The sequence below is a fragment of the Stigmatopora nigra genome, chromosome 5 (genome assembly GCF_051989575.1).
Source record: "Stigmatopora nigra isolate UIUO_SnigA chromosome 5, RoL_Snig_1.1, whole genome shotgun sequence".
Classification (NCBI taxonomy): Eukaryota; Metazoa; Chordata; class Actinopteri; order Syngnathiformes; family Syngnathidae; genus Stigmatopora; species Stigmatopora nigra.
Genome location: NC_135512.1, coordinates 10959144 through 10978939, shown reverse-complemented (window position 1 = coordinate 10978939; position 19796 = coordinate 10959144). Strand labels below are relative to the sequence as shown.

The 19796-nt window shown below is 39.9% G+C and overlaps 2 protein-coding genes across 5 annotated transcripts; both read left to right on the top strand.

Moving 5' to 3' along the window:
- Positions 1-1511: 1511 nt before the first annotated feature.
- Positions 1512-5715, top strand: klhl26 (kelch-like family member 26). The gene is made up of 3 exons (XM_077717837.1): positions 1512-1805; positions 2671-2853; positions 3351-5715. Exons 1-3 carry the CDS (start codon positions 1756-1758, stop codon positions 4945-4947), a joined length of 1830 nt encoding a protein of 609 aa, XP_077573963.1. The 5' UTR covers positions 1512-1755; the 3' UTR covers positions 4948-5715.
- Positions 5716-5954: 239 nt separating this feature from the next.
- On the top strand, positions 5955-19519 carry crtc1b (CREB regulated transcription coactivator 1b). 4 transcript variants are annotated; one of them, XM_077716445.1, is made up of 14 exons: positions 5956-6503; positions 7966-8082; positions 8554-8681; positions 9158-9217; positions 9344-9438; positions 9926-10005; positions 10101-10144; positions 10224-10447; positions 10902-11053; positions 11437-11661; positions 11918-12004; positions 13229-13315; positions 13417-13591; positions 14555-19519. In XM_077716445.1, the coding sequence occupies exons 1-14, from the start codon at positions 6378-6380 to the stop codon at positions 14764-14766; spliced, it is 1812 nt and encodes a 603-aa protein (XP_077572571.1). In that variant the 5' UTR covers positions 5956-6377; the 3' UTR covers positions 14767-19519. The 4 variants fall into 4 exon arrangements, with proteins under 4 accessions (XP_077572574.1, XP_077572573.1, XP_077572571.1 ...); XM_077716446.1 differs by having other exon boundaries at positions 5957-6503; positions 9926-9996; positions 14555-19518; XM_077716448.1 differs by lacking the exon at positions 7966-8082 and having other exon boundaries at positions 5955-6503.
- The last annotated feature ends 277 nt before the right edge of the window (positions 19520-19796 follow it).

The window sequence follows — 19796 nt, the reverse complement described above, 5'->3', positions numbered from 1 at the left end:
GTGTCTTTTGTGCTGATGACATTTATTTATTTCGCTTCTGTTCCACTTATTTTCGCAAGTATCACGGGGTGCAGGAGTGCCTCTATGCTGACTATCGGTAGGCAGCCAATTGCAGGGTATACATACGTACTAGTATATAGACAAACAACCTTTCACACACATAATCACACACATAATCAATCAACCTAGCATGCATGTTTTGAAACCAGAGTACCTAAGGGAAACCCTCACAGGCAAGGTTAAAATATTTAGAAAGACAATTTCATACAGTGGGTGAAACGAAAGAGCAGCATTCTCCCAAAGTGATGATTTTAGACTAAAATAAACATAAAGCAACTTAATGTTTACAGGCATAAAACAATAAAACGCTGATTTATTTGAAGCGGTTAAAACACATTTCAGTCAGGCAAGAAATTAACTAATTTGGTTGCATGAGTTCACATCCAAAATTTAACACATGCAACCCCATAGGGACTCAATAGAAAACAGATTTTAGTTATTTTTACATTTTCTGACCCACTTTATCCTCACTAGGATCACAGGGGGTGCTGGAGCCTATCCCAGCTGACTTTGGGGTAGAGGTGGGGGACACCCTGGATTGGTGGCCAGCCAATCACAGGGCACAAGGAGACAAACAACCATTCACACTCATACCTAGGGGCAATTCAGAGCTTCCACTCACACTACCAGGCATGTCTTTGTGTTCAATCAGGCATTTTTGGAATGTGGGAGGAAACCAGAGTACCCGGAGAAAACCCACAGAGGCCCAGGGAGAACATGCAAACTCCGCACAGATGGACAGACCTGGGATCAAACCCTCGGATCCAGAACTGTGAGGCCGATGTGCTAACCGGTTGCTCACCGGGCCGCCTTAAACAGACCAGAAAATGGTAAATATGACTATATTCAAAGACTGAAACTATTTTAATGTGCCACATAGGAGTTTAGTGTACTCCCATTGTGGTCTTTTTTTCAGAGAATGCAAATAGGAAGAAACTTCACACAGGTAGACCTGGATTTGAACCCAGGACCTCGGAGTTACGGGCTAACCACTCAAGCCGTCGAACTCGCGTTGAGTATGGTAATGACTCTTGGGAAGAAACTTTTCATGAGACTGTTTGTTTTGGCTGTTATGGTCCTGTATCGCCTGCCAGGAGACAACAGGTTGAAGAGGCGGAAGCTGTGACGTTCCACATTGGTAAAATGGGTGATTATTTGGACAATTTGACCAATGGTGGATTACCAGTTAGCATGTCTGACTCACATTTTAGATGTGGGTGGGTCGGGGGGCAGGTAGACAGGTCAGCAGGTAGGTAAGTAGGTAGTTAGGCAGAGAGTTATAGAGTTGTACATGTTTTTTTTTTGCATGAGTGTAGGGGGATTGGCTTGAGGGACAACATTCAGAATGATTTCTCACACGCAATTATACACAAACCCTCTCCTACTGTAGTACTAGTATATATGATGGCATCCTTTTGATCACTGTGATTTTAAATACGCTTGACTTTTGCGCCTCCACATGGCCAAAAGCTGTCAATACAACAAAGGGCGGACCGGGGCAGTATGAGATGTCGTCACCGTATCAACAAACCTGCAAGACAGCAACAACCGACCGCTTTTTACCTTTCAAGTTTAAGAAGTCCTCCGAGAAGAATTAACGCATTTATTGCAACACAATGTCCTGACTGTGTGCCCCATTCATTTTTTTGATGATATCTTACAAAATGCCTCATGAGTCTGCACCTGTGCTAGAAGATGGCGAAATCGGATGGTGGGGCTATCGTATCGACACCTTCGCAGAACAGGTGAGTTATTTTGATGTAAGGTTATGGATAAGGTTATTAACTGCTTGTAAGGTTATTAAATGCTTGTAGTCGGGCTTGGGAAGATTGGTGCTGCTTCTGTCGAACTTGGCTTAACTGTACCCGTCTTCACAGAGGCAAGGCTAAAATACAGGAAATGCCGAGGATCTATTCGGGCCTCCATAATTTATTGTCAGGCACGGCTAGGCCAGTGTTAGCAAGAAATATTGATTGCTAAGAAACATATACGATATACACTTTTATTTGTTAGATGCTGATCGAATACTTGCAGGCCTAACCAAAACAGTAAACTCAAATGTTGGGGGCATTTCCACTGCAGTATTAATATTTCATGTTGCCTTCATAATTTATTAAAGGTGAAAAGAAATACTTGCTGTGTAAGGAATAATAAGACTTTTCACATAAATGTTTAGTGAAAAAAGTATGTAATGGTGTCTTAAAGATGTGTGTGATTATCGTGGTATACAGTCCCAACTCTTTCTAAAAGTTTGAGAAGGTATTTTTTAGATATGTTTAGTAAAGTCAAAAAAGTGAGACTACTTTACTGTACCACATCTTCTGGGTGGGGTACACATAGAATTGGTAGCTAGGCAACCAGTAGGCACAATCAGAACAAAAAAGCATAATGTATCAGTAGAATAGAAACTTCATATGAGTCTGATTGTTGTGGAACAATATTAGTGTTAATTATAAACTAAAAACTTGGGTTCATCCACTTTGAAGAAAAAAATCGCTTATCTGGTAGACCGTATATCGTGGCATTGGTTGGGAATGTGAAAGTTATACTCAAAGGTAATTTAGGATTTCTTGTTTCACTCCAAGTGACCAGGCCTTTTTTTTCTTTCAGTATGGCTTGCAAGAATAGCGCCCTGTGCTTCACGTTTTCAGCCCCCAGCCATAGTTCTACACTCCTCCAGGGCTTGTCCATATTAAGGGCTCAAGGGCAACTTCTTGACGTGGTGCTGGCCATCAATGAGGAGCGCTTTCAGGTCCACAAAGCTGTGCTGGCAGCTTGTAGTGATTATTTCAGGTCCGTATGTGTCACAGGACTTTTTCATTGCCCATTTATCTGTAAATTCAAAGCACTTTGCTAGCACTCACACTCAAAGCAAAAACACTTATTGCAACTAGACTAAAAGAAGTTTGATGGTGAGAGAAATTGAATACAACACATGTTGTTCAGAATATTTTTCCCCCCTACAAGCATATTACTGATAAATATTTAAAGAGCTCATGTGAGCATTTTCACTAACAACTGGTGCCAATTGTTTCGTAGATGTTGGTCAGTAACCAACAAATATTGCACAATAATATTCTTTCAAAATACTTGTTTTACAAGCAAGAGTAGAAAAAAAAATTTGACGTGTGCTGAATTTGTAATAAAAACAACAACAACAACAAAACCTCCTTTACCTGACTCGCATAAATAGGGACTTTTGACTTTTTCATAGAAACTGGGTACATTATTAATCTATGGTCATGAATTGATATAAAAATGTGCCTCTTGTATTTGTTTTTGTGTTGCAGGGCTATGTTCACTGGAGGCATGAAGGAGTCAAATCAAAACACTATTGAGCTGAAAGGGTTGTCTGCCCGGGGCTTGAAGCATATTATAGACTTTGCTTACAGTTCTGAGGTCACGTTAGATCTAGACTGTATTCAGGATGTCCTTGGAGCAGCTGTCTTCCTCCAGATGGTCCCTGTTGTGGAACTGTGCGAGGAGTTTCTCCAGTCAGCCATGAGTGTTAAGACATGCCTCCACATCGACCAGATGGCAACCACCTTCAGCTTGTCTTCCCTCAAGGCATCCGTGGATGCTTTCACCTTTCGACACTTCCTCCAAATATCTGAGGAGGAGGACTTCTTGCACATTCCAATGGAGCGCCTTATTTTCTTTTTACAAAGTAACAAACTGAAGAATTGTAGTGAGATTGATCTCTTCCATGCGGCAATCCGATGGCTGCGGCACGATGAGTCTCGCCGCGCTCAAGCCAGTAATGTGCTCTGCCATGTCCGTTTCCCGCTCATGCGTTCTTCCGAACTGGTGGACAGTATTCAGAGAGAAGACATCATGGTTGAGGATGTGCAGTGCCGGCAGTACCTCTTGGAGGCCTTCAATTATCAAATTCTTCCATTCCGACAGCACGAGATGCAGTCACCACGCACTCTCATTCGTTCTGACGTCGTGTCCTTTATCACCTTTGGCGGCACCCCGTACACTGATAATGACCGCACAGTGAGCAGCAAGGTGTACTATCTCCCTGATATTGCTTCTCGCCAGTTTAAGGAGTTGACTGAGATGGACACAGGATGCAGCCACGCCTGCGTCGCCGTCGTCGATAACTTTGTGTACGTGATAGGCGGGCAGCATTTACAGTACCGAAGTGGCGAGGGCGCTGTTGATAACTGTGTGCGCTTTGATCCGCACTTGAATCAGTGGCTACGAATCCAACCCATGCAGGAAGGCCGCATCCAATTTCACCTCAGTGTCTTGAACGGAAAACTTTATGCCACCGGAGGGCGCAATCGATCCGGCAGCCTGGCATCCGTAGAGTGCTACTGCCCAAAGAAAAATGAGTGGGCCTATGTGGAGCCATTAAAACGTAGAATTTGGGGTCATGCGGGAGCTTCCTGCGGAGAAAAGCTGTATATCACCGGTGGTTATGGTGTCTCTTTGGATGATAAGAAAACTCTTCACTGTTATGACCCAACGTCTGACCAGTGGGAATATAAAGCGCCTATGAATGAACCGAGAGTGCTGCACGCCATGATTGGCGGAAGGGATCGGGTCTATGCATTGGGTGGACGCATGGACCACGTGGACCGTTGTTTTGATGTGTTGGCTGTCGAGTATTACGATCCGCAGAATGACCAGTGGACCACCGTCAGCCCCATGAGAGCAGGGCAGTCTGAGGCTGGCTGCTGCTTACGAGATGGAAAAATCTACATTGTCGGTGGCTACAACTGGCACCTCAACAACGTCACAAGCATCGTCCAGGTGTACAACACAGAGACCGATGAGTGGGAAAGGGATTTGCACTTCCCAGAATCCTTTGCTGGTATTGCTTGTACGCCCATTATACTTCCACAGACACATGTTGAATATTTGACTTCTTGGCTCTGAAAATGTGTATAATTCAGCCTCATTTGATTTAAAGAAGAAACTGATAGTCACCAAATTAGGTTTTTTTAATTCTATTCTTATTTCCCCTCAGATTTTCAGTCAACAATTTGATCATTTTTTAAGATGTATATTTACACCAAAAATATTTTGTAAAATGGATTTGGACAATTTCTTTTAGAAAGTTGTGATATTTTGATCACAGTATATTTGATTTGGGGCAATTTGACATAACAGTCAAATTGTTCACCAACAGCTACATTATTAGCAACTTGATCAGTTGTATTATTACATAAATCATTAATATATTCTAATTATAATTTGGGTCTTAAAATCAGCTCTTTTAATTCTTGAGATATTCTTGCATTAGTTTTTTTTAAATTCAGGTGAGAAATCAACTTGCTAAATCCTATACTTTGCATGCATTGCCTTGATGCTATCGACTGTATGCATCATTAATATACTACTACTATATTGTATTGAGAATCACCAAGTCCTTAAATTTTTATGTTCCTCTGTGCTATTTTTTCTTAAATCATGTTTTCAAGATGCTAATATTTATTGTATTTTTTCTTTTCTTTTTACATTTCTTTTGTATGGACTGGACACCATTGTGTCCATTTGAATGTCAGCACTCAAGTGCTTTTTGTCCTGTGCACAAAATGTGACTATTTCCTGTGCAATAGTATTTTGATCTGTTGCACTATTTGTATTATTTTAAATTTCAGAGTTGATGTTGTTCCTCCCCAAATAAAAATAATCTACAATTTATTCAAGTGGCTATCAGGATGTTGTTTTCCACCAACACACCTGAATCAAATAATTGGGATTGGTATGAAGCTTCTGGGCAGATTGTTGATGAGTTGATCATTTGATTCAGGTGTTGTAGAGGAGGGAGATATGGAAAACAGAATTATAGGGGATCAGGCATTTTTGGAATGTGGGAGGAATTCTGACTACCTGGAGGAAACCCACACAGGCCCAGGTAGAACATGCAAACTCCACACAGTTGGACCAACCTGGATTTGAACCCAGGACCCCCGAGCTTCAAGGCCAATGCACTAACCACTCCATCTGGAGCTATTTTACAAATATAATTTATTATTTGCTTTTAATTGACCCTGATGAATTTGAGTGTGTTTTGAGAGAGAAGAAAAATAAGACAAACATGCAATGAGGCAAAGAGCCACAATAAATACAAAATATGATAAGATGCAAAGATCTGCATTCATTTTGGGCGAAGTTTGGACACCTCTGCCATAAGCAAAAAGGTGAAAATATGATCATATTGACCACGGAAGGGTCGGCGTTGATGCATCGGGCGACCCTGCCCCACCTCCCCGCTTTCGGAGACGCCGTCTGTGCGTAATGACGACAGGAGAAGGCCCCAACGTGGTGCGTAACGTAACATTCCATTCAGAGAAGAGGGAAAGATGGCCTCCTCTAACAATCCTCGCAAATTTAGCGAAAAAATTGCTTTGCATAACCAGAAACAGGCGGAAGAAACTGCGGCATTTGAAGAAGTCATGAAAGATTTGAACATCACCAGAGCTGCACGGGTAAGAAGCGAATAAAGCCGTTTTTCGTTGCAACGCTGTTTGGCAGCTAGCGAATGCTGCGAAAAGAAATGGGAACGTTTGTGCGCTAAAAGGCGAAGTGGATGCGTTTGAGGTAGCAATCTTGTAATTGTTTTTAATGACAGTTGTAACACTAAATGTGCAAGTTAAGGACTAATAATAATATAACATGTTAGGTGCATGGAAGCTTAGAATGAATGTGCACCTGTCCTCTAGCTGCTTGATGACAACTGGCAACGCTGACAGTGACATTAATTATCAAATGAATCGTATGGTTTGTAAATCACGACTTGACAAGGCAGACGATTCATTGGCGATAAACTGTCGATATTGATGGAGAACTCTGAAATGCTTTTGTTTGCAAGATGAGCTTATTTTAGCGTCAATGTTAGTCGCCTTCTCCAGCTGTGGTTTGTTTTGATCTCGTCCTCTACCAGCTACATTAGCACGCTAGGGCAACGCGCATTAAATGTTCTTATTAAATGATCTCTTTTATGGTTAATAATCATATAGATCGGGTATCCACGTTGTATTTCCAGCAGGTGGGCTGTCAATGCAAGTGTTGTTGTTATCATCCAAAGCGATTTAAGTCAATATTTTGCTACTCATTTATAGCTCTGCCTTTCTATTCATGGTAGTTTTTATCTGTATTTTATTTTTGGGGGAAATCCAAATCCACACGGGTTTATTTGAAGTCAAATTTATTAATATTGATTGTTGTCAATAAAACAAAGTAAGACTTAATTAATAGGATATTGCAGGTGAATTATGTGCAAAAGAACACCACAATATACAAGTTTATGCTTTTCACCCGATGAGATTTAAACTCTGGATTTGGCTTAAAATATTTATTCATTTTCTGAACAAACCTGGAGAAAAAACATGCAGGTCCGGGAGAACATACAAACTCCACAAAGGTGGACCGACCTGGATTCAAACCCGGGACCCCAGAACTGTGAGGCCAACTTGCTAACTAACCACTTAGTCGCCGGGCCACCTGGCTTAAAATATAGGTTGCCTAATTATAAATATCTCTAGAAATGTTGTTAAAACAACTCATTATTGGTCTCTGTTTTCATCTGTACATTTCATTCCATTGAGACATTATATTCATGATGACTGGTCAGAAAGGTCACAATTCTTGTTTGTGTAAACTTGAATGAGTTTATTGATACAATGTAATGAAACATATCTGTTAATTTCATATAAATTCATATCATATTTCCAGTTGTCAGGCAAGTCATATTCATTTATACTGAGGGTTTGGTCTGAAATTCTTGCCATTTACCATCCCCATATGCCCTTGTGTCATCAGTCCACCTGTCAGTTAATCAATGCATTGTATTTATATTGGAACTGGCAGGCATCTATCATTTTTTTGCATGTTTTTCTACAGTCAGACCCACCATGCACTCATGCTGTCATGCAATTTTACTTTGCACAGTTGCAGTTACAGAAGACCCAGTATTTGCAACTAGGGCAGAATCGTGGACAATACTATGGAGGCTCACTGCCCAATGTCAATCAGATTGGAAATGGCAACATTGACCTGCCTTTTCAGGTGAGCCCTTAGACTTTCTTGGGTGGTTTGTTTTTGTCATGAGAAACCTTTGGGGAAAAATAATGGATGGTATTTAATTGGTTTTAAGATAACGAAATCCAACCCAATCTTTGATTGGAATTAACCAAAGCCCCCCCTCCCTTTTTTTTTAAGAAAATGCAAATCAATTTATATTTCCCTTCATCTGGATCTTGTTGTTCACAATGAAGCGGAACCAAGATGTGTCCATAAGTTTTTTAATTCAGTGGAATTCAATTTTGCAAATTTGTAGTATATCATTGCTTGTCATGGCTTTTCATTCTAAGATACATTTGCAAACTCAAGCTTCCGTATGGCCTCCATGGCTTGACTCATTTTGAAATGAACACATTTGCACCATTAATCCTGAGACCTTTCTGGTACATTGACATAGACATTGTTGTGTGAGAGTGTATTGTTGCTTTCAATGACCTGTGAGTATGTTCATTATAGAATTCTGTGTTGGACACCAGTCGCACAACCAGGCATCACGGTTTGGTGGATCGTGTTTACCGTGACCGAAATCGCATCACGTCTCCCCACCGCCGACCTCTTTCGGTTGACAAACATGGACGCCAAATATCCTTTATTTAGGAGGAATGTGCACCAAATTATTTACTTTCCTTAACTGTTTCATGCACAAGATAGATCAAAATGAATGTGTTACCTGCTGAAAATGTGTCCTATATTTTACACAGCAGTCTTAATACACAAGAGGATTTAAATTGATGACTGTGTGACACCACATTATTGTCCTTATTCTGCCATTTGTTCCATGTAACTTAAATGTACAAACAAAAAAAAAGCTATTTTCTGAAGGAGGATATTTATTGTACAAATTTACCTATTTTGGCATATAAAGTTGTTTTTATAGGTTGGTACTTAGCATTCATTAGTTTACATTATGACTTTTTATTTGCTCTAGAAGCAAACAAACACCTGTGCGTAATTCTGTCCTTGATTGGGTCTTTTTCATCTAATGACCCGAGAGGCATACAATTAAACTCTGGACAATTTTTCATTCCTTCTCCTTTATTAGCCGTAACTCGATTCACATCGACAGCTGCCCTTACAGCTCAGTTTACCTCTCCCCGCCACCAGACACAAGCTGGAGAAGGTAAGCCACCTCCCTTTATCCAATAGATTTTTAACTGAATAATTATTTTCATGAGTGGGATCTTTTGAGTACACTTGCTCTATTAGAGATTTTGAAGCCAAAAATGAAAGTTTATTTCTCATACAGGACAAATTCAGACTCTGCCTTACACCAGAGCACTATGAATCCAAAACCCCAAGAGGTGTTTGCAGGAGGATCTCAGGAGCTTCAGCCTAAACGAGGTAAACAAGTCTGTAGTAGTATCCATTCATTGCGGCACTTCTCAGACACGCCAATGTTATAAAGCTTCATGTTGTACACTAAGGGAACAGGTCTTGAGCATTTTTCAAATATTTATATATTGGTAGCTGTAAAGATATAGTTTGCTGCTTCAGCATGCTTCTGTATTTCGCTGCCTCCAGCGGAGCGGAATCTCTGAATGGAGCTGACTCAAGGTGATCAAGTGAGGCAGATCAATAATTCACAGATCTTCCAGGGATTGTGTGTGAAGCCCTGATATAGTGAAACCTTAATTGCTTGGCACGCAGCCAGTCTGCCTGGTGGTCACCTTGCTATTTTTAGGCTCCCCCAGAATCATGAGCCCTGTATTCTGCCTGACTGTCTTTGATATTGATGACTCATTTCTTGCCCTGATGTGAATCATTATGCGTTTTGTCATAGCAAGTATCTACCTCTGGCTGTTTTACTAATTCATACTACTTCTAACAGTGCCTGGGACAGAGAGCTTGGAGATAGACGCAGACAACGATGCACAGAAACAGCTATGGGATGACAAGAAGGTACTGATGGTAAAGGAAAGGGCAGCACACTTTATTCTATGCTTTGTGTAAGTTCTTTCATACAAAGCTTTAAATTGGAAGTTGAGGTTTGTCTCTTCATCCAGGGGGATTCGCCAAACCACAACACATGTGATGTGCCAGGAATCAAGTGAGTTTCTATTGTACATTACATGAGCTTCTTAAAGATTGTCCACTCATTCTCATAACTGATTAAAATGTTTGTGTAGCATTTTTCCATCACCAGACCAGGAACCAAACGCAGTGGTGCTGCCGGCTGCACATAACACAGGCGGCTCTTTGCCTGATCTCACCAACATCCAGTTTCCTCCCCCCCTCTCCACCCCACTGGACCCTGACGACACAGTTGCCTTCCCATCCCTCAGCTCGTCCAACAGCACAGGCAGCCTGACGACCAACCTCACACATCTAGGCATCAGTGCAGCCAGCCATGGTATCAAATGCATGCTAAAATGAGGAAATGCTGAAAACAACAACAACAAAAAATTAAATATACATTGGTATATAAAGATCGGAGAGGGGCACTCAAAAATCTGAACTAAACAGCCAAATTTAATTGGACCTTGCAACTTTTGATCTCAATTATACCCCAAAATGTAATCACTCCTTCCATTCAATATTATAAACATATATGGCAAATTTAATTATCACTTTTAGTTCTTGAATTGTCTTAAACATAACTATAACAATTCAATATGTAAGCATTTGAATGTATTTGTTCTTCATGCACTTTGATTTGTATATCACTTCTCAAAAGATCGATAGCAGTTTATTTGGATGTTTTACTGGAGTTTACTCAAGAGCAGTTAGTGTATTATAGATTATTGTCCCGATCTATTGCTCTTGAGCTGTTAAACTTCACTTCAAATTGTTTTTTCCCCCCCAAGGGATCGCTACTTCGTCCCAGCCCACCATGACTGTCACAGAACAGAGACGCCAGCCTCCCGTGGTGCCACTTACCCTAACCACTGACATTTGTCTTCAGAAGTCTACACAGCAGTTGTCACCCACCCTCTCATCACCTGTTAACATCACACAGGTAATGTTTGGCGTGTTAGTGAATTTCTAATTGAAATATGTGCATATTTTTGGTTATCCAGGTGATGTTATGGGGATAGAATGTGTTTTTCTTGTTTTATCAAAAATGTTTTGGACAATTATGTCATCATGCTAGAGGAATATTTGTTGAAAAATGAAGGAAATTATGATTATATTGTAAAAGAGCGTGTAAGAAGACTACTATTGAGGTGCATCCTTAATTATTGTTGAAATCTCTTGACATTGTAAAATTTAGAATGATAAAGGAGTCATAAATGAATTGTAATCAGGTCAAAAGGTGGCTAGAGATTCCTAACTTAACTCCCAAGTCATCTTGTTTATTAAAAAAAACCTGAATGACATCTACCTGTGGTTTTCCTGTAGATATTTCCAACAGAACAGCAAAGCCTAGAGCAACAGCTTTCTCAGTTCCCTCTTTTCAACCATCTGAGTGCTCAGGCCCAAGCTCAGCTGCTCCTCGACCTGCAGAAGCAACCGCCCCAGGGTATCCAGCTCATCACCTTGCCCACTCCACCATCCACTGGTACGGTCCCCGCTACTGCCAACAGCCCCTCTTCGGACAGCCAGACCTCAGCCAGCATTAGCTCGGTAAGATTTCAAGAAACCCCGAACTCCTTTAGAATAGAACAACCATACTCCATTTAATGTTCTTCCAACTGCAACATTTCCTTTTTTATTGGACAATCACATTTGTAAGGACTGCCAACAAAGTGGAGATCAGCTTTCCGTTATACATAGTGTAATGAGTCGAGCCATATCTGGAGCCACCTCACATTCCCGTCCTTTGAGATTGTGTGCGATTGGCATAGCTCTTAGTACACGCTAACCCTCTTCCCTCCAACAGTATCGCAATCAGACTGGCTCACCAGCCACTCAGTCTCCAACCTCCCCAGTCTCCAATCAAGGCTTCTCCCCTGGCGGTTCTCCTCAAGTAAGAGCCCACCCACCAAGCCAGCTGCTTTTTGGAGAAGGGCTTTTTCCTGGGGGCAAAGCTTATACACTGCTTTTCATTCTTTCGCATCAACATTGGTGTAATTAACTCATTTCCTCATCACAATTATCGGTGTTCACTGTTCACGACACCACAGCCATTTTTCTGATTGAGATTCCCATCTATAGACTTCCTCAACAGCGGTTAATTGTTGCCCCCATGTCATTTGTAACTCATGGAAAGATTATTTTAGCACCGAGTTGGAGCCCAATTCTTCATTACATCTGCTTTTAACATCTAACCATCTCCATCTCTTTTGGCAGAAAGCCCTCATATTTTCCATCAAACATTTGGCACACGGATTAGGGATGTTGCCTGTGTTTTTATAATTTATTCTCCTTTCACAGCAAAGATAAAAATAAAGGAAAGGATTTTGTCATTACTAGATAATCTTAGGGAGATTGATTTTAATTAATTTATAATAATGCATTTTACACAATCGCAAGGGTGGTGGGCTCTAATTCAGGCTCAAAGCTTTTTTTGCAACTCTTCCAGTACCTGTATAGCTTTTCTTCGTGTATTCCAGTCTCCTCCCGCCCTTAAAAAATGCATTTTAGGTTAATGTGCCAAGAAATCAGTTCACTGTGTAGCCCGCCTCTCTCCAAAGGTCGCGTGCATAGGCACACACACAATTGCTTTTTGCTTTTATTAGGCCAGTTTGTTTATGGTGACATCCACATAGAGAAAATGGGTACAACTTGGTGAAGGTGAATAAGGGGTTTGATACAACTTGACTTGAGAACTTGTGACTTGACTTGACTCCATTTACCCCCAAGAGGAAAGACTTGGAACTTGCTGGACCAAATGAACTACAACTCAAATTTGACTATCAGCAAAGGACTAAGTACAACATTCTTCTTAACAGGCTTTCAGCCTTTAAAATTTTTAAATCTTAATCCTCGCTAAGACATTACATGGCACTACCTGTTCATTTCATTTCTCACTTGTGTTCTTTTGGAAAAATAAACACAGGCAGGCCCCATGAGCATCATCCGCTTTTCTCACTGCTCCGTGCTATGAGTGAACTCACCTTTTGCTTGCTTTTATGTTGCTTGTGCTGCCTACTTTTTAGGCCTGATTTACCGTACAGTGGACTAATATCACTTTTCATGTGCTTTTCCTAATTGGCTTACTGAATCATATGGCTCCTGTGTTTTATGACAGCACATTCCCGTGGTGGGCAGCATATTTGGCGACTCCTTCTATGATCAGCAGGTGGCATCAAGGCAGACCAATGCTCTGTCTCATCAGGTGATTTTCTTGGTGCTCTACATACACACCAATGGTCACCAGCAGTTCTTGTAGTTATTTCACTGGACCTCTACATTTACACCAATTTCTCTATTTTAAAGTTGGAGCAGTTCAACATGATTGAGAACCCCATAAGTTCAACCAACCTATACACGCAGTGCTCAACCCTCAACTACACTCAAGCTGCAATGATGGGTCTTAGCAGCAGCAGCCTACAAGACTCTCAGCAACTTGGCTACAGTAGCCATGGCAACATTCCCAACATAATCCTAACAGGTAATTTGTGTTTTTGTTTAACTGTGATACTTTTGTACAACCCTTACCTTTTAAGGAGTTCTGGTTTCTTTGCTTATGCACAATCAGTTACTATCTGTCTGGTCTGGCTTAAAATGTGGGAAACTGGAGTAGTGTTCTTTAAAAACAAGAATTTGAATACAATTATATCTACCAAAACTGCAGATGCTTTGAGCCAGAAACAATTTGCAATTTTGTTACATACAGTATTACTAAATAGGATGCACAATTTACTAGGTTTAAAATACATTGTACATTTTTGGGAGACTGCTGTATAGAATTTGACAGACATTCATTGAGTGTCAATACAATTATAGAAATAATTTGTCCTAAAAGTATATTGAAATTCCCTCAACCAATAACGAACTACCCTTATTAATTAGTTCTTATCAGGTCTATTTTGCCACAACAGCCAAGATGATGCTGTTACAAAAGATAAAAGAAAAACAAACAATTTGTGCGTTGTAAAATGTAACATGTTTAAAACCAAATATCATTCCTATAGTCTAATCTTTGTTGTAGAAAACCTTTATGTATGTAGAATATACTTAGCTGGCATTTAGTTTCTTGTTAAGGTGACTGCTATTCATCAATTTGCGGTTTTTAATGGTAATAAGTACAGTTACACCAGCGCCGATGCAAATTTAACCCTTTAACCGTATGTTACCTTACCGCCATACAAATAAAGTTGAATCGTACCATCAATAAACATACATCAACATAAGTTGTAAGAATCCTTAATATATTTCTTAGTAAATATAGGGGTAGAATAGATCATATTTGTGATTTATGAAGTTCAGGGCTTGCATAACTAAAACATTTTCACCGTTTTTTGCACTTTGTGCAAATGAATATCTCCTCCAAATATTGGGTATAGGCCTCCTCTAATACCTAGTGCTACTATCGGTCGATCACTAGTTTACACAATGCCCAAACCTTCTCCAGTCACGGGCGAGTCTCCGCCCAGCCTCTCCAAAGAGCTCACCAATTCGCTGGCAGGTGTTGGCGACGTCAGCTTTGATGCGGATTCTCAGTTTCCCCTGGACGAGCTAAAGATCGACCCCCTCACCCTGGATGGGCTGCACATGCTCAATGACCCCGACATGGTGCTTGCTGACTCTGCCACTGAGGACACATTCAGGATGGACAGGCTGTGACGCGACACACTGACTGACTTGGCAGTGAGCAACACATAAATTGAAACTCTAACTTTTGAATGGAGAAGGAGAGACAAAGGGCGGGCAGGGTTGAACCCTCTCCCTTGTTGCATGGCCATCCAGCGGTCCGACCACGCCCTCGACTCCGAAAAAAAAGCCCTTTGACACAATGATGCGCCACCAAAAGACTGCAGGGAAAAGGACGTCGTGTGGCTTCAGGCGAATGGCCTCGCTGTTTCTTTTTAAGAGAGATTGGTCGCTCAGCGCTTTTGCTAGCACGGCTGTGTTTACAGTGTACCATTAAATGCCACATGTATTCCAAAAACGCACATTTTTTTCATATTCACTTGAATATTTTTTGTTGTTGTTTCTATTTTGCTTGTAGCAGGAAGCTGCAGAGACTTTGAACTAAACCATTCGTATTATACAGGCCATGTTAAAAGAAAAAAAAACGATCTGTTGGTTTTCTTACCTGCGTCAACTTGGTCAGCAGGTATCGCAACAGCTATCACTCTCAAAGCTTTATTTTTGACAACCAAATGTTTTTTTCTTTTTTAAATCATGCACTGTGTGTTTTGATGCTGTTTGTAATGATGTTTTGTTTTTATTTATTTTTGTATCTGGTCATTCAGTTTCCCAAATGCCCTTGGTAGGCATAGTGTATAACAATGCACTGGTCTCATTTGTTATTTCATGAATTTTTAATATATTTCAATTGTATGCGTGGGTCCGATGTATTTATGTTTAAGCTACTTGTTTAATGAAGGAGTGCAAAACCTCCCCATAGTTGCTTTTCAGTGTTCGATGTGCCATATTTGTTGCTGTAGCCCAGAAGTGACGGTCAATTCATCCTACCTTGTGCCGAAAAAACACAACGTCTCCAAAAGCAGGGTTGTTTTTCTAAAGATCAGGTATAAACTACTTAACTGGAAAGCATAATTAACTTTTTTTGAAAAAGTAAAGCCAACAGACTGGTCTTTCAGGGAAGGAAGCTGTCTGTTTTTAAACCGGCAAACTCGGTAATCTTAAATCTTTTTGAAGTCGTCACTGTGAAAATCACCTGATTTTGCCTTACATGAGTATTCTACTGTTAATTGTCTAATGTTATAACATATTTTCGTAACTTCTTGTAACATTTGATCTTATCTAACAGAGGCATATGTTTTGTTTAGTGCTTTTTGTGATTACGTTGTGTAAAGTCTGACAAATCAATGTACTGTATTTTGTAACGGTACACTTTATAGACACATTATTGATGTTTTACTAAGTGGATGGCAAAAAAGTGGGTAAAGAGAAGGAGTGCAAATATGGGGAGGCTTTTTGCTCCTTGATAGGGAAGCTCTAACAAAAAACACTTCAACTCTACCACACGAGGCAGACTGCGCATGCCGATGGGCGTTTTCTTACCAATGTGCAATTCCTAACAAATATTTATATCGTATTACCTCTATTGAGAGTTTCTTCACATAGGAAACTGAAAGATCTGAATTTCATGGTCTTTCTTAGAAACATTTAGCACATTTAAATGTACAGTATAATGGGCCATTTTTCACCTGACTGATCTCCATTTCATGTTGTAACCAACAAGAATGGTCAATAAACAATCAGGGATATGGTTGAATCAACAAGAGCTGTTTACAGATATTCCAATTAATGTTTACAAAGAGTTTATCCAGCGACAGTAACATCAGCCTGCTCTACATTCAGATGGAGCTTACAAAAAAAAAAAAATGACCCATGGTGGCCTTTTGTCAGAGTTTCCCTGAGAGTTGTTTTCCCGCGCAGTGTGATCTTGTTTTGTATATTCTCGCATTTGTGTACAGACATGCTGATCATTTGTGCTTATTACTCAACTCTTGGGATCATGTCCTGGCTCCATCATCACATTGGAGTTACTGCAGTCTTCTTACTGTTTAAGCATGGGTCTGCTGTTCTGCGAATAGGCATGTGGTTCCTATGCAAGCGAGACTAAAACAAGGGGTTTCAAGGAAAAATCCAGCTCGGGGTTGCTACATGCAGTCTGGCATCATTTACTAGAAAGTTGTTTGCTCTCATAAATCCTATTCATTGAGCTCTTACATTGCAATATGTTCTTCAAGTGCTTTGGAGGCCATCAACTTTTCATGATGTTACTTGAGTTGTGCATTGCTACTTGTCCTTTTAGCATTCCAAATCCGATCGAGAGGGTTCAAGCACATAAAAACTGCTTTGGTAAGATGCAATTGCTAAAGCAGATGTTTATGCAGCAGCATCCATTTAAACTTTTCCTAAACTTTGGACATTTTCCATTTGATGCTATCATTGCTTGGCAAAATGGTAAAAATAAATGAATAAATAAATCAAACTAAACAAAAACAAAGCCCTGATAATGTAAAAACAACCTGAGCTGGATTTTTCTATTTTATTTCTTTTATTTTTTGGCAAATGTTCTTTGCCGTGGTCATTCAACGGCAGCCTTTAGAACGTCTCTGTCCTTTCTGTCTGTAATGCTCAATAATCCTTACTGTACCTTGTACATATACACTATAGCGGAAACAAAATGCATGAAAAATCTGACAGTTCAAACCTCACCATGGTCTTGATAGCTTGGTGCTGTCGTAAAATCTCGAGGGATGCATGTAAGGTTTCTCTTATAATTCTATCCTCCTGTTCAGTGACCTCCATGTCTATTACGCTACTTCATGACTCATAAATGAATGTACTAAGTTAGGCAGTACCCTGGTTCTCAAACGGCACGGGGGGAGTCCAATCCGCATCCATCCCTTCTGTTTTGATCTTTCGCTTACTGCTGTAGCATTTTACCGCATAGGAGCACATTTTTTGCCTAAGAAAAATATGTCCGACCTTTGAGCGCTGCAGACTCGGCGAAGAAATGCACACGGGACTGTGTCTAAAGGGGAAGGCAGTTTGGCATGTGCACTGACTGATTGTTTCGCGTTCGTGGACCTGAAGCTTCTGCGTCCCCGTAGGCCGCATGACCTGATACACAATAAGTAGATGTGTATAACCATGTATACACTATCACTTTTCGGCTCTATCTATGCTCAAGTGACATCCGATACGATTGTTGTTTTGACTTGTTTCCTTATTCTGTATTGTTGCCTTTCCTGTTAGGGCCATGTGATGTCTAATCTTCAATCCTTTTTGTGCAATGTTTCGTCCTATAGTTGCTTCGCACTTTATTTGTGACTTCCTAGCTTTTGAGCAAGGACTTATTTGCCTGATTTGAATGCTGACTGTTTCGAACCAGGTGTATACTTGGAAGATATTTTCATGTGGAAAAAAAAAACAAGATGAACTCTATTTTTTTCTTTTGTAAACTATATTTCGGCTCGTCCCGTTGTCGTTGGTTTTTTATCCATGAAGACTTTTAGGGGATGCAAATATAGAAAGGGCTTACTTTGGTGCAGCTTGTGCTCTTGTGTTGTGAAGGAACGTCACTCCGAATGTAATTCTTGTTGGTCTTTTAGCCCCCTTCTACATAAACTTACACCAAATCACCTCAATCTTTATGTCGTGGTTATCTGTTTAAATAAGATTTGCAAATTGAAAAGAAAAAAAATCTTGGATCAACAATTACCAAGACACAAACTGCCTGATTTCAGTGCTACAATCTCACTTCAAAGATAGTGAAAAAAAACTGTTCATGATGTCACAATAGCACGCTTTATATCTGAATCTTACTACACAAGATGCTTTCTGAAAGAAAACACTATAGGTTGTATTTTCACTTGAAGTTTTTATTTCGTCAACACTTAAGGTGCTCTTCAAGCTACCTGATAGAATTAAGGACTGCATCATTTGGAACAGAAAAGCTTGGCAGCTATTACAATTTTCAAGCTAAAGAATGGAAACTTAAGTTTGTCACGTGTTCGCAAAAAGATAATTTATTTGCTACTTCACATTTCTCCGGAATCTTTTCAAGAGCGAGATCACGTATGAAGTTTGCAATATGTATGGTGAAATGTTGATGATGGCAAAGAACAGGATGAAAAGTACAGGGTAGACAGATCACCTCCAAGTATTGATTTAATGATATTTTGGCTTCTCTGCGTGCTTTGGTTGGAAATGTTCTTGAACCGCAGGTCTAGATAACACAACACACCCTCATTTTAGCTTATCTCAGAAAGCAGAGAAAATGCTTTCTATGTTTTGAAGGTATACTTCAAACCATTCTTATCGCTTGTATGTTTTTTGTCTGAATAAATGGTCCCTTTAATTACACGCATTTTTCTAAAGAACTTTAAAGTTCATTGGAAAGCGTAGGCTTCAGAAAAATGCAGTTTCAGTTCCTCTTAAAGCTTCTAGTGCAAACAGCATTTTATCACTGTTGTCCTGTAAGTCGTAGTAAAGAATCTGTAGGTATTTATTTGTTGCCATGTGATTCTCCTAATGTGACCGTTTGTTTATAAACTGAAAGAAAAATGTCAATTAAATTGAATGTGGATGACACGTTTTTCTGCACATAGTCTTGATTTGCAAAATGCGCTGACTGCGGCGAAAACGTGGATGTGCATGAGATTCCATCCCTGCTGTATATACATTGTCTTTTTGTAATCTGTATTCACCAATGCAAGTCTAAAAGATTATTTTGATATGTGCATGCTTGTCAAATTTTGATTTCCACTAAAAGCTGTTGAGTTACAAAATGTACATGTTTGTTATTTAAAGCGGATCTTTCAGCTTTCTTGCTGCAATGGGAAATTTTGTCATTCATTTCAAATTTTGGGGGTCACAGGGTTTCATAATTACATGAACTAATTGCAGAGCTAATACTTAATTCATATTGAACTTGGTTAATTTGAAAATATGTTTTTATGAATTTTTATTTAATGTAATTTTTATAGCTATCAATTCCAAATTTTCAGAGTGCTTTTGTTTGAGTTATGATCACGATTAATTTAATATCGTGCTCCCGGGAAAAGAGGAATGAATCATAATCTAAACACATTGTGACACAATTGGATTTCTGCATACATGAACCAGTCCATTTTTGTGAATGCCAAAAACTGACCATTTTTGGAATTACA